This window comes from Cryptomeria japonica, chromosome 4, assembly GCF_030272615.1.
Source record: "Cryptomeria japonica chromosome 4, Sugi_1.0, whole genome shotgun sequence".
Taxonomy (NCBI): domain Eukaryota; kingdom Viridiplantae; phylum Streptophyta; class Pinopsida; order Cupressales; family Cupressaceae; genus Cryptomeria; species Cryptomeria japonica.
The window spans coordinates 504754147-504769597 of NC_081408.1; the positions used below are offsets into that span (position 1 = coordinate 504754147).

The 15451-nt window shown below is 34.3% G+C and overlaps 1 protein-coding gene across 3 annotated transcripts in view; it reads right to left on the minus strand.

Annotated features, from left to right (window-relative positions):
• LOC131053472 (hydroxyacylglutathione hydrolase 2, mitochondrial) overlaps window positions 1–15451 on the minus strand; it is a 163507-nt gene that overhangs the window by 124066 nt on the left and 23990 nt on the right. For all 3 annotated transcript variants that reach the window (XM_057988085.2, XM_057988087.2, XM_057988086.2), the window contains exon 2: window positions 5203–5394. In XM_057988085.2, the coding sequence (XP_057844068.2) occupies window positions 5203–5394 (192 nt within the window). The remainder of the gene's footprint in view (window positions 1–5202; window positions 5395–15451) is intronic.

The window sequence follows — 15451 nt, forward strand, 5'->3', positions numbered from 1 at the left end:
AACAGCATCCCACAAGTCTCAATCTATTAGCGAATCCTCCATCTTCAGCTTCCACATCTCAGAATTACTTCTAGAAAATGTCTCCACCTCTATTCTCCCTAACGAACTTGCCATCTGAAAATTCCTGCAACAAGATCAAAAAGTATCTTCTGCACAAAATCCCATTCAAATCTGGATTAGTTCAAAAAAACCCAACAACCCACAACTAAAACCAAAGATGATCAAGCTCTAATACCCATTGTAAGGAAGTTAAGTAGCACAACAACTTCCTACAATAACCTTGAGAGGAGGGTAATGCAAAAACTTTTACAGATCCTTAGACCAGTTACAAAAACTTAACAAAAATAAACATAGATAACATGCATAACACAACACAATGATTATGTGGGGAAAACCCTTTCGGGAAAAAATCCCCCCACTTCAAAAGTCGCCCAATATTATTCAAAAATCAATAACAAACTACAATATACTTGCAAACAACCTCAATCTTGCACACCTCATATATAGGAGAAACAATACATGAAACCGTCAAACGGTATTACAAAACCATGGGCTAAAACCACCCAATAAAGTGACCCATCTTATCTCCAATCTTAAAAGCCCTATGACGTGTCAAAACACACATCAACACGTGTACCTCCCTTTTGCAGCTCATTTGTGTCTGACACATTTATATTTCCTATTTTAGGAGACCCAACTTCCAGAGACCATAACTTTTGAATCAAGTGAACGATTGACAAACCATTTGGAGCGTCAAAAAGCTCACAACATGCTCTATCAATCTATAACCTGCTATGCCAGTTATGGACACTTCCGAGCCATTTAGGAGCCTCTAAATCCCTCAAAATTGACTCCAAAACTTTCGTTCGCAATTTTTGAAAACGGAAACTTTAGTATCCTCACATCTAGACATGATCTTGCAACAAAATTTACCAGCATGCTTATCTAGCCAATTCAAAGCTTTGGGGAAAATTTCGGACTAATCCGTGCTCAAATGAAAACTTACTAAAAATAGTAACCTAATGTATATGCAAGGTTGAGACACCATTTTCCTAACAGTATCTTAGCAACATGTATGGATAAGATGTGAATCCAAATACCCAAATGCAAGTGAAAGTTGGGAACTAAGTATACCAATCCACCCAATCAAAATCTCTATCTCCCAAACCAAGTACATAAGGAAAGCACCATTCACCCTTTTGTAATGCTTAAAAAACTAGAAATATTCCAGTATGGAAAATGCTTGTATATATGAATGTGTTGACATGACCGTATGATGCTCAATCATTTAAAATTTAAATATACCATGGTGAGAAATTAAATACACAAGGTAAGACATCATCCAAAACTCACGAGCCCCTTAAAATTTCATCAACTATTTATATAAGCAATCATCAATCAAAGCAAAGCAATCATAATGTCTATTGCCATTACATTTAGTGCTCATGGGGTAGAATATCTATGGCTTGAAACTACGGGCTTCTTCTTGACCCATGATTCAGTTGAAAAGAGTAATTGCAAACTCATCTCTAAACTCAACTCAACCCAAATTCTTGGGTAAAACTGATTTCTTCTCTTTTAACCAATGCTTGGCAATTTGCTTTTGACATTATGCCTAATCCACTTGAAGCGATTCCTCATATAACTTAGTATCGTTTAATTTGAGGCTGCACAAGACTTGTTCATCCACATATCTTATTTCCTCTTTTCAAGATCATAATTCTAAAATTTGTCCAAAAATTGGAAACAACCTCACTTGAGCAAGGCCACAATCCATCAATTTTTTTGTCGCACTTTACTTCCTCTTTATACTCTTGAGGGTTCAATGCCTCCAAGGTGTCATGTCCCCTCCTGGATCGTTATATATATACGGAGAGAAAGAGAGAGACCCTAAATGAAAAAATTATTATTATTAATTAATATAATAATTACCAATGAATGATTATTTAAAATTCATTAATTAAATATTATTTATGAACATGATTTGAATATTATATATTATCAACATAATTTATATATTCAATAATAAATAATAATACAATTAAAATACAAAAGAAGAAAAAAAAATAATAATAAAAAGCAGCACCTACATTCTACAAGACAAGTAATTTACAAGAAAACGATCATTAATGAACAACGATTACTAAGTTCAATAATTAAGATATAAAAGGAATATCAGACATGGTTAATAGGAGCTATTGAATTTGACAGGTCATAAAAATATCAAGAGCGAACTAGAAGCAACCGTTCAATACTAAAATGCATTACCCAGCCATAATAGAAATCGCTTGATATTCAATGATAAATGAGACTTGATGAGAAAGAATAAAATACAGTTAATTAATGAATATGCTAAAGTAGTCATTAACATTTACAAAGAATTCATTATTATATTAAATTCACTTGGTTGGTTTTCTATGTGATTAAAGGTGGTATTTTAATTAAGACAATTATCCAAGAGATAAAACAAGATTATATCAACAGGCGTGTCTTTTGAAGAGACATACCCTTTCAAGCCAAAGAAATAGATAAAAAGGGGTCTTCGTTTTTATTGACGGGAAGGAAGGGGGGAGAGGGATATCGGGTAAGCAACAAATGCGAGTCAACAACAGTATATTCAGATTGACCATCATCTACCATCATAGCTTTAAAGATATTGGATCCATCAAGTGATCAAATAATTCATACAAGGACCTTGCAGCATCGTAAGAAGGGGAATGAAAGAGGGCTGAGAATATAACTCAGAAAGAAAAGGGTTCTCAGGAGTATGTGGTGTGCATAAATTAGAGCAGATAAGGCAGTCACAAGGAGTTTGTTTTAGAGGATCAAAGTGCAGATTTAAGACAAGGCAGCGGAAGGGATAAGGAGGACTGCTACATGGTTAGAGAGAAAGGTCTGGAAGCTACGGCAGCAGGTTACGCACAGGTAAGTAATGCATGAATAGTTTATTATATATGATAATAAATATAGATAATGAACATTTCAATATTTATATTAATGGTAATGCATGAATAGTTTATTATATATGATAATAAATATATATAATGAACATTTCAATATTTGTATTAATGGTAATGCATGAATAGTGTATTATATATGATAATAAATATAAATAATGAACATTTCAATATTTATATTAATGGTAATGCATGAATAGTTTATTATATATGTTAATAAATATAAATAATTTCCCACACCTTACGATATCCATGAACAAAGACTATGGGCACCTCCAAAGAAAGAACTAAATATTGCATCTTGTGAATGTAAAATTAATAATGCAAACCCCTTTATGGATGCTTTATGCTGCTGATTATGGCAATTGCTACTTTCTTTGACTTGAGTTTTCCAAATTTCAAGAGAGGATTTGGAAGAATTGAAGTATAAATGCCTTCTATAGCTCTTGTTATGAAAAATTTTCTTCAAAAAAGACCTCCTGCAGCTGTTGTTTCTGCTGATGTATGCCTACAAAAACAAAATTTTGCTGCTAGCAACCCTATTGTACCTAATGTAGCTATTGTAGATAATGGAATTTTGTTGTTGTCAACTGCCCACCTAATGTAAAGAGTGGAATCCTGCTACTATGTGAAGAATACAAGTCAAAGACTTATTTAAATAAACAAATCTCCTCCAAATTTGGGTGTCAGACTCTATTAACTGTTGTTTCTGCTTTTTTAAATGATATTTTATCCTTTTATAAATGGTTATTCTATTTTTTAGACGAGGTGCCCTTTTTCAAAATAGGCACCTCTTAGAAAAGGCGAGTTGGCTAGAACAAAAACTGCTTTTTTAATAAGAAAAAACAATGTCTTTAGACAATCACTTCCCCCTTTGGCTAGGCACACTTGGAACAAGTTGAAATCAGAATTTTTCTATGTATAGGATTGCGTTTTCAACCATGTGTGCCTATCCATTAAATAAAAAATGTTTAGTCTTGAGGAGATTCTTTGCATTCACATGCTTCTGCACTCCCATGCATGCCTATGGTTTTACTTGGGATCATCACATCTTTCTCCTTTAGCATGCACTTACATATAGGTATGGAAATTTTGACTACTTATCATTGGCACACATTTTAACTTTCACGTGTCTAATCCCTTCTCCGCTTGTTTGAAACTCCTAAGCCCCTTTAAATTAGCAACATTGATCTTTATAGAGGCACATTTCTATTCTTATGGTCTATGCCTATACATGGTGTTCAAATTCTCCTCTACATGCACCTTGTATCAATGCACCTAATCTTTCACATGTGCACCTAATCTTTCACATGTGCACCAATACTTACACAAAAATTAAAAAATTAAAAAAAAAATTTATTTCTGCATTCCTTTTTTAAAGAAAAGAATCTTCCTTTGTATAGGTGTGTGCTCAAGCTAAGATGTGCACCTATACATTGCATTTAAATATTCAAAGTAGGGTGTGTCACTGAACTGCACATGTAACATAAAACGTGCATCTAAGAACTATAGCCCCTTGATGTCATCAACAACTGCTTTGTACAAGTGCATTGAAGCTCTCAGGCATACACTCAAACATTAACTTTAGACATTTCAACATTGTAGAGTCTTTGTTCAGGTGCGTGCTTTAATCTCAAAGTGCACCTAATACACACACACACTCTGACTTTGGTGAATCACTATTGTCAATATGCACCTTACTACTGATGCAATTTTGGAAATTTTACTTCTTCATTGAAACGTGTTCAATTCTCCTAGTGCTCAAATTTTCCAGTCCTATGATGGTTAGAAAAGGACAAGAATCAACAAGACCATGCAAAGCAAACAAGACCTAAAAAGTATCTTTGTGAGAAAAAACAGAGTCCATCTTTAAAAAACTGACATAATACAAAAATTTTGTATGGGTACAACACATAGATAAACCTCTCCCATAAAACGTATCATGTCTAGGCAAAGCAATCAATGCAAAAAGCAAAAGCAACATTGTAATTGAGACAATGTATGTCCTTGATCAGATATTAAATCACATATTCCTACAAAGACCAAGTATATAGCTGTTTCTACTTGTAGGAAACTCAGTTTAAAATTTTGGGAAAATCAAACAAAATTAAAATCCTACACTTCATTCCAAGTCCAGTGAAATTAAGTTCTAAATGTTAGAGAATTCCTTTCATTGTGACTTGTGACTAAATTTTTAAATAAGAAAATCACTCTTAACTATGATGTGAAGGTAAAATGGTTGTACCAACTCAATTTGTAAGGAAGATGCCACAGTAGACATCCTAGAGTGTAAATGTCTCCTTCCACTCAAATGTAAATGACTGGATTCCCTATGTCCTCTTTGTATGTGGAGTGGGAAGGTTTTCATGTTACATAAATGCTGTTTCTTATTAGCTACATTTTCACCTTTACCCCACAGAGAAAACGCTCCAACCACCTGCAATAATGCAAAAGAATATCAATCTGAAGCCAACACTGTAAATAGTCTAACTCTTAACCATTATTTGTTGGAAAAATGAAACAGAAAAATTAAAGGGAGCAAAAATGTGACCTACAGAACATTTTTTCAGTTATATTTGCAAGAACATACAATACCCTTTTATTGAATAGGATGCCTTCTCGTTAGCATATTACAATACAATTTCTTGCAGAACCTTTTACTTATTTAAATCTTAAATAGCAAATGCACCATAACTAAAGTCTATTTAACTTCAATAATAAAATGAAAATCAAAACACTTCTCAAAAATGAGAAAAAAATAAAAATACCAACATTGATGTTATTCAAAAATTAAAAAATTAAGTTATGATGAGAAACAACTTCAAATACTCTACTATAAATTACTTGTTTTCACACTATCTCCAAAAGATGCTGTAATTTGCATTGGTCATCTATATGATACTATGAATGAGTATAGACTATAGATGCCATTGATCATTTGTAGAAAAGGTAAAAGTTATTTTCAGGTCACCACCAAGCCAGCACCCCAATTCAGGGTGGAAAACAGTAACGCCCATCCTAAGCTTCCACAGCCCCTCTTCTCCTCACGATTTAACCCATTAAAACCACCAAGGGAATTTATTTTTCCATTTCCCTTATATATTGTTCAGTTTTTTTACCCTTCATTTCAAGCTTGTGACCAAGCTTGGAAGTAAACCAATCTTTGCCAATCCGCCTAAACCAGGAGCTCCATAAGTGGCTATGGATTGACAATTTAATTATGACCATTTATAGACGACTATATCTCTAACTCCTTTTCAATGCATTCTAAGTAAAAATTAGTCAATTCACCCATTTGAACATATTAGCTTGTCAAAAGAAAAAATTTCTCATGTCAACTCATGTGATATCTAACATAATATACACCCATTGATTCATTACTTGCTCAACCTAGAATACCTTACACCTCCTTACAAATACAATACTATTTGGTATTTACAGCTAACAACAATCATTAAAATTGACCGTGTTATTCTGTAGTGTAAATTCCTTATTTCATGCTATACCTACCAATACTTTCCAATTGCTTTAAATCAAGATTCAAAACATCTGCAGGTCCAACAAATGACCTCCTTTCAGTTTGTATATAAGTTTAACAAAAGGTTTCCTTTGTCTTGCTTTTGTAGTTAGTTATTTCAACTCACAATGACAATTTTGGTGATGCATGGACCATTAACACAATATATTCATTTCTCTTTTTCTTTTCACAATTGAATTGTTTATCATTCAGATCAATGTCTTAATGTTTTCTTGAAGTGTATCCAACAGGAGCTACTTAAAGCCATAAAAACATTGCACCTAAAATCTGAATTTGTCAACTGTGAGCTGATATCCATTATTAAAATATGGAAAAAAAATTATTTTGAGCTATGAAAACTTCATTAAACCTGTGCGATTTTGAAACAAAAACAATACTGAATTATTAGGGAAAATACTTAAGACAGACTTTACTGTTATTTCTTATAACTTGCCAAACTTTACACAGAAATAATAGCAGTTTCCTTAAGAAGTTATTGACATCATTTGAGGCTTAGATTTCCAAGGGTGGCATGGATACTGCATTGGGAAAAGCTTAATACTCCAAAGCCTATTTACCTAATACTTCAAAACAAACCCTTTCTCTCAGGTTTAAAGTCTTTCTATAGCTTATTTATTTGCATTTTAAACGGTAGATGTTAGTAGCTATTTCATTATGACAAGATTATTGTTTAACTCCCTATGACACTTAAGACGCTTTGTAACTGCCTCATTAATCTTCTAACTTCCTGACACCTAAAATGTTCTATAAATTCTTAATTATTTTTGTGACTCCCCATAACAACTAAGACACTTTATAACTTCCTCATTACTCTTTGAAACTCCTATGACAAGGTTCCTTGTAACTCCTTCATTACAACCATAAGAGCAGATCCTAAAACACACCCTTACAAGTCTTTTGACCACGTTGTCCACTAATCTGCATGTAATGTCCTTTTTTAGTTTTTTACAAAACCCTACAATTTTTTGAGGTTCCTAGCTAGGCTAGACTTAGAATTGCCACTTTCTAATCATCAATATCTTGTGAGGGTGAGATGAGAGCATACAGTGAACTTGAGAGATTACTCACAATGAATTTTTTGAATATATTGAAAACACTGTCCAAGGGGTTGTGTTCTATTGGTTAAAGCATTGAGTTCTCATTGTGGAGATCAAAGTTCAAATCCCAAAGGGACATCTACAATGGAATTCAAAGTTGTGACTCTTAGTCTTCCACAGTTGGCTTCTAGGTGGTTTCTAATAAGTGGATTCTAATTTGTGACTCTTGGTCTTCCATAGGTTGATTCTAGTGTGGTTGCTCGAAATGAGCTAATGGTGGTTTCTAATAAGTGGATTCTAATTTGTGACTCTTGGTCTTCCACTGGTTGATTCTAGTGCAGTTGCTCGAAATGAGCTAGTATTAGTGTCATGGTTGTGGTTGCTCGATATGAGCAAATATTAGTGTCATGTAATGATCTCAAGTTGATGCTCATATGAGCAAAATATTTGTAAACGATATGGAAAATAAAAAAACTTATATTGAAAACACTATAGTTTCCAATGTAAACAGCAATGATTATTAACACCCAAACAGCCACTTAATGTATGCAAACTGTTGTGTTGTTGTCTATGCCTTAGAAGATGAAACATATATGCTAGATTGTTTTCTCATGAAACCCTGACACTAATACTTAACTCCTCAAAAATTGATACAATAATATGACTACACCACACATAAGAATGCTAAGTATTGATTGAAACCCTAACTCCTAATGCTGAATACATTCATTTTTGTTATAATGTTATGAACTTATGACCATATGACAGTATTTTATTGAACACCAATAAAAACTGCTACACAGCAACAGATAATACCAGAAATAATTATGGAAACCATTCACATCAAATGCTAGTAATATTGTAGCAGTTGAGTACTTAAATTACTGATATGAACAAAATGTTCAATTGAACCCTTATGCATATAATATTCAAATCACACAACAAACAACAGATTAATTAGACACACAAGTTTTCCATGGCAATTGATTGACAGAAAAGGATAGCAAATACAAATGACACTCAGATTTGTACAAGGCTGCTCATAAAATCTGAATGCTCACACTGACAATCATCCACTACAGACCAAGTTGAATACCAAACTAAAATAAATATTTATCACATTGTAGTGGCACTGTAGCGGCACTATAGCTATACTGTAACAACACTATAGTGGCACTGTAGCAAACTAGAAACTGGCAATAAATTGTGAACTTTCAACACAAATGTGATTCCTACATGAAACTGGCTCAATAGGACAAAAGTGTTTTCGTCCTCCAATCTAGACCAGAAACCAAGAAGATTTTCATCCTCCAAAATCACACACTCTGAGGTTTTTTGTTCTTGAGTGAGAAGATAAACACAAGTGCTCAAGCTCTAAAAAGACTGAAAGGTTTGATTTCAATTAACAATGGATTATTTTCTTTGAGCAATTCTCTTCCTTTTATAGTTTCCTTTTTGGCCCTTTTATTAGAATTTATTTTTCCCTCTGTAAATGATATTCAAATTTATGTTCAAGTCTGAAGTTGTATATATTATTATTTTCTTTACTGATATTTTCTATTTCTTATGTCACAGGATGCTGAAGATAACATTAATTATTTTGATGCATCTTCAGCACTTCATTTGCATATACTTATAGTCTATGCTTCACCGATCAAGGCATGCCTTGATCGGTCATGTCTTTTGACATGCCCGATCAAGGCATGTCTTGATCGGTGCAGAGGCACCGCTTCAGTAAATATTACCACATTAACATTTGTTATACAGATAACTATCGGTCACGTCATTTCTCCTTTATCGTGTGTTATACCGATAACTATCGGTCACGTCATTTAACATGTTTATACTGATAACCATCAATAATCGGAGCAACGTGAAGTAATATAGTTATCCGATAAATGATCGGGATAAGTCAATTATAATCAACAAATAAATGATCGGTATTAACATGCGTTTTAGGATGATAACTATTATAGTTATCATATGATAGCATCAATCGATGCTATCATATGATAGCTATGATAATTATAATTCTGGTCTGATCACAGCATGAATAATATTATCGATTATGCATATAAGATGATTATAACAAGTTCATTTATTTAATCATGAGGTCTATATTTATATTGTAGTTATATCGATAAGGTAGATGATTGAATGAGAGATAAATGAAGTCTCTCATTCAATCATTTATCTTACCGACGCTACTAAGTTTCAACACTCCCTCTTAGCTAGGGAAGATAACTAGAGACCTATGAAAATAAGCATCATATTTCTCATAATAAAATGTATTACACGACTACATAATACAAAGGATCATATCACATATGCTCGTGCGTGACATGATGCATCACGTAATGAGTGACACAGGAATATATCACATCATCTCGTGATATAGATATCACATAACACGCGATATCAGTATCACATAACACCTGATACCATGGATATAAATTACTTAAGAATGTTGAATTCCCTTATATCCAGGTTATGGCATGTGCACTGACATTACGTCACATAATGTCTACCATAACATATCATGGCACATCCATGAGTCAAAGTGATATCAAGTCAGCATGATATCAACATTACAAGATTGTCACCTCATAATGTTTAATACGAGTGTTCATAGTCTAAAAGATCGTCACCTTTTAGAATTGTACACAGGGGGTGGAGCCCATGAAGTCATAACACAACAAAAGAAGTTTACACATTAAACATCTCATATATTAGTACAGATTACAAAAACTGATTATAACTCAATCATACCAAGACCTTTTCTGAAGTGTTCAACTTGTACTCTGGCTAGAGGTTTGGTCAATATGTTTGTTGTCTGGCCTCCTGTACTGATATATTGTAACTGAATCTTATTTATATCCACCATATCTCTCACATAGTGATAAGGGATCTCAATTTGTTTGGATCTATCATGAAATACAGGGTTTACGGAGAGTTTTATACAACTCTGATTGTCACAATGAATTATAGTAGGCTTCATTGGTCCTCCGAATAATCCCACAATTGACTTCCGTAGCCATACAGCTTCTCGTGCAGCCATGGAAGTTGCAATATATTCAACCTTTGTAGAGCTCTGAGCTACTGAAGATTGTTTTCTGCTAATCCAAGATATCATGGCTGAACCCAAGTTGAAGCAGCACCCTGAGGAGCTTTTCCTGTCAATCACACTTCCAGACCAATCTGAATCAGTGAACCCATGTCAATTCAAATCAATATTCTCATACTTGAGTCCGTAGTTGAGAGTGCCTTGAAGGTATCTCATTATATGTTTTACTACCATAAGATGAATCTCCTTAGGTTCACACATGAATTGACTCAAAGTATTTACTGGATAACAGATATCAAGTCTAGTATTGACTAGATACATTAATGATCCAATCATCTGTCTCTAAAGCGTAGGATCTACCAATGGGGAATCTGTTGCTGCCTCCTTCAGTTTGTGAAGATTAGTTTCCATGGGAGAAGTCATCGGTCTGCAGTTCATCATGCCAAATCTCTTCAATATGTCTAAGGTGTACTTCCCTTGATTAAGCACAATATCGTCAGAGTTCTGCCAAACTTCCAATCCAAGGAAGTAATGTAGAAAGCCTAAATCCTTCATATCAAACTCCTTCTCAAGGTCTTTCTTACATTGATCAATAAGGTGACCTTCTCCTGTAATCAAAAGATCATCAACATACAAGATCAATATCAACATATCACCTTTGATTCGTTTGAAGTATAGATTTGGATCTGCGTCATTCTTTGAGAATCCCAATCCCATGAGGTAGTTGTCAATTCTTTCATACCAGGCCCTGGGGGCTTGTTTCAGTCCATATAGGGCTTTCTTTAATCTGCACACATGTGATTCTGCATTGTGGATCTCAAACCCTTCTGGCTGCTCTAAGTAGACTTCCTCCTCAATTTTCCCATTCAGGAAAGCAGTCTTTACATCCATCTGATGGACTTTCCATCCTTTGGCTGCTGCAATGGCTAGTACTGCTTTGACTGAAGTGTATCTAGCAACTGGAGCGAAAGTCTCATCATAGTCTATTCCCTCCTTTTGTGAGAACCCTTTGGCTACAAATCTGGCTTTATGTTTCTCTATGCTACCATCTGCAGCATGTTTGATTTTGAATAGCCACTTGGATGAAATAACAGGTTTTCCTTTTGGTCTAGGAACAATTTCCCAAACATCATTGTTTAAGATGGATTGATATTCCTCTGACATGGCATCTTTCCATACTTGATGTTTAAGTGCTTATGATACATTAGAAAGTTCTGATTTGGAGAGATCATTCATTAAGGCTACATAGCTAGTGAATCTTTGGGGCCTCTTACTTTCTCTCAAGGTCCCTAAAGGAGCTACGAAATTCCTTGCATCTTCCATTGTTTTGTGAACCCATAGTGGTCTTTTCTTAGGGTTTTCCTGGTGTGGAATCTGAACTTCATTCTCATTCTCTTCTGAATACTCCCTCTGAACCTCAGGCACAGGATCCTTTTCTAGGTCTGAAGATGGAGCATAAGTTTCTGACTCAATAGAGTATCTAGCCCTTTTGAAGGCTATGTCTTCTTCAAATATTACATCTCTATTGAGTTCAATATTACTATGTCCAGGTACAAATACCCTATAGGCTTTAGAAGTTTCACTATACCCAACAAAGATTCCTTTTCTTCCAGAAGATTCTAGTTTTGTTCTTTTCTCTTTAGGTATATGAATATAAACAGGGCATCCGAATATCCTAAAGTGAGTGATATCAGGTTTTATACCTGTGAAAACTTCTTCAGGGGTTTTATCTTCAATGTGGGAGTGAGGGTATCTATTTTGTATGTATACAGCAGTGTTGGAGGCTTCTGCCCAAAGATGAGTTTCTAAGTTTTGGTCAAGAAGAATGGCTTTGGCTGCCTCTACAATGGTTCTATTTTTTCTCTCAGCAACCCCATTTTGTTGGGGGTTGTAGGGCACAGTGAACTCCCTCTTAATCCCAGCATCTTTACAAAATTCTCTAAAGATATCTGAGGTGTATTCCCTCCCATTATCAGTCCTTAAGGTTTTTATTTTCCTTTCGGAAGAGTTTTAAGAGAGAGATTTGAATTCCTTAAATCTCTTGAGAATCTCTTCCGATTCTTTACGTTTAAGAAAATAGATCCAAGTCTTCCTGGAGAAGTCATCAATGAATATTACATAGTAAAGGGAACCCCCTTAATGATGGTATAGACATTGGCCCACATAGGTCAGAGTGAACTAGCTCTAAAACATTGCTTGATTTTCTAAAACTATTCTGAAAGGAACTCTTAGTATTTTTGCCTAGGGCACACCCCTTACATGTACCAGAATGGTATTGTTTTAACTTAGGCAAACCAATTACTAATTTTTCCATTGAACATAAAGCAGGAAAGTTTAAATGACCTAATCTTCTATGCCAAATTTCAATTGAATCTATAATCTCATGAAGTAGGGCTAGTTTAGATTCAGTACATACCTCGTATAAATAGCCTTTTCTATGTCCTAGGGTTGTAGCCTTCTTGATGGAAGAGTTTTGTGGCCATACTAGAACTTTACCATTCATGAATGTTATTCTATACCCATCATCTTCAAGTGCAGATATGGAGATTAAGTTCCTCTTGATGCCAGGAACGAATAGGACTCCAGTGAGTTGAAGAGATATGCCTATCTTCAGCTTAATGGTGTAGGTACAGATGCCTTTCACTAGATGTGCAGAGTCATCACCAATGGTTACTTCCTCATCGGTTTCTTCTACTATGGAATCTAGTAATTCTCTATACCCAGTGATGTGTCTTGAAGACCCACTGTCAATGATCCGGGTGTTAGATTTATTGGATACTTGACTGGAGAGAGCAGAGTAGAATACATGCTTCTCGGAGTCATATTCTTCCCTTTTAACTTTTGCAAATGTTGTTTGTTGTTTGATTCTATTTGGACATCTTGCTGCATAGTGACCATATTGATCACACCTAAAGCACTGAATGTGAGAGTTGTCTCTTTTAGATGACTTTTTGTCATGTCGGTTCTTTCTCTTCTTGAAGTGTTTCTTCTTGTTTTTCTTGTTGTAGTTGGTATTTAAAACATGGAGATCTTCATCTATATTCTTTTGTTTGATCCCCTTCTTATTTAGCCTTGACTCCTCTTGAAGACAATCTGCTCTTAGCCTATCAAATTTTGGATATTTATCTCTTGCATTGATGCCTTGGATGAATGTCTCCCATGTACTAGGCAACCCCTCTAGAGCAATGAGTGTTAGCTCTTTGCTCTGGATCTCATATCCAAGCATTGCCAGTTCATCCCTTAGGGTTGATATCCGCATAAAATATGCATTAATTGACTCCCCTTTGTTCATACTTATATGATTTATTTCCCTTTTTAGAGCGAGGGTTCTACTTGCATTATTTATCTCAAATGCACTTTCGAGTGTTTTGAACATATGATAGACAGTTTCATGTTTTGTTATTATTGGCATGATGTGATTTCTTACTCCATCGACTATGATCTTCATAGCCTTTTCATTTCCCTCGATCCATGTTGATTTGTCAGGTTCATCCTCTGGTTCTTTAAATTCAACTTTAATAAATGATTCAACCTTGTTTTCTTTTAGAATCATTTTAATTCTGAACTTCCATGCTGAGAAATTGTCACCTCCTTCAAGTTTGTCCTCAAATCTGATAGCATTAGCCATGGGAAATACGATGTTTATATCTTCGGTTTGAACTTCTCAAATTTGAATGCCTCAGGTTCGATCAGCGTGGCTCTGATACCATGTAAATGATATTCAAATTTATGTTCAAGTCTGAAGTTGTATATATTATTATTTTCTTTACTGATATTTTCTATTTCTTATGTCACAGGATGCTGAAGATAACATTAATTATTTCGATGCATCTTCAGCACTTCATTTGCATAGACTATAAGTATATGCATCACCAATCAAGGCATGCCTTGATCGGTCATGTCTTTTGACATGCCCGATCAAGACATGTCTTGATCGGTGCAGAGGCACTGCTTCAGTTAATATTACCACATTAACATTTGTCATACCGATAACTATCGGTCACATCATTTCTTCTTTATCGTGTGTTATACCGATAACTATCGGTCACGTCATTTAACATGTTTATGCCGATAACCATTAATAATCGGGGCAACATGAAGTAATATAGTTATCCAATAAATGATCGGGATAAGTCAATTATAATCAACAAATAAATGATCAGTATTAACATGCGTTTTAGGATGATAACTATTATAGTTATCATATGATAGCATCAATCGATGCTATCATATGATAGCTATGATAGTTATAATTCTGGTCTGATCACAGCATGAATAATATTATCGATTATGCATATAGAATCGATGCTATCATATGATAGCTATGATAGTTATAATTCTGGTCTAATCACAGCATGAATAATATTATCGATTATGCATATAAGATGTTTATAACAAGTTCATTTATTTAATCATGAGATCTATATTTATATTGTAGTTATATCGATAAGGTAGATGATTGAATGAGAGATAAATGAAGCCTCTCATTCAATCATTTATCTTACCGAAGCTACTAAGTTTCAACACCCTCCAAAAGTGTCCAAAAATATTTTTTCATAAAATATTACACAAGGCCTTGTAATGTATCATATAGAGAACCAGTTTCTTAAAATGATGATAATATTTAAGTTGTTATTTTACAATGTTTAAGATAAAGTTCCTGGGACCAACTTAAAATTTAACTATTGAATTAGTTCCCTAACTTATCCTTTTAGCCCATAGGAAATAAAGAAATGGGTCCCCAACTAATTTAATTTAAAAAGGGGCATGACATTGCAGCCCTTCAAACAAAGATCAGTCTCTATCCTTTTATGATATTTGTGTATAACTCATGAATCTCAATGTGATGTCCCCT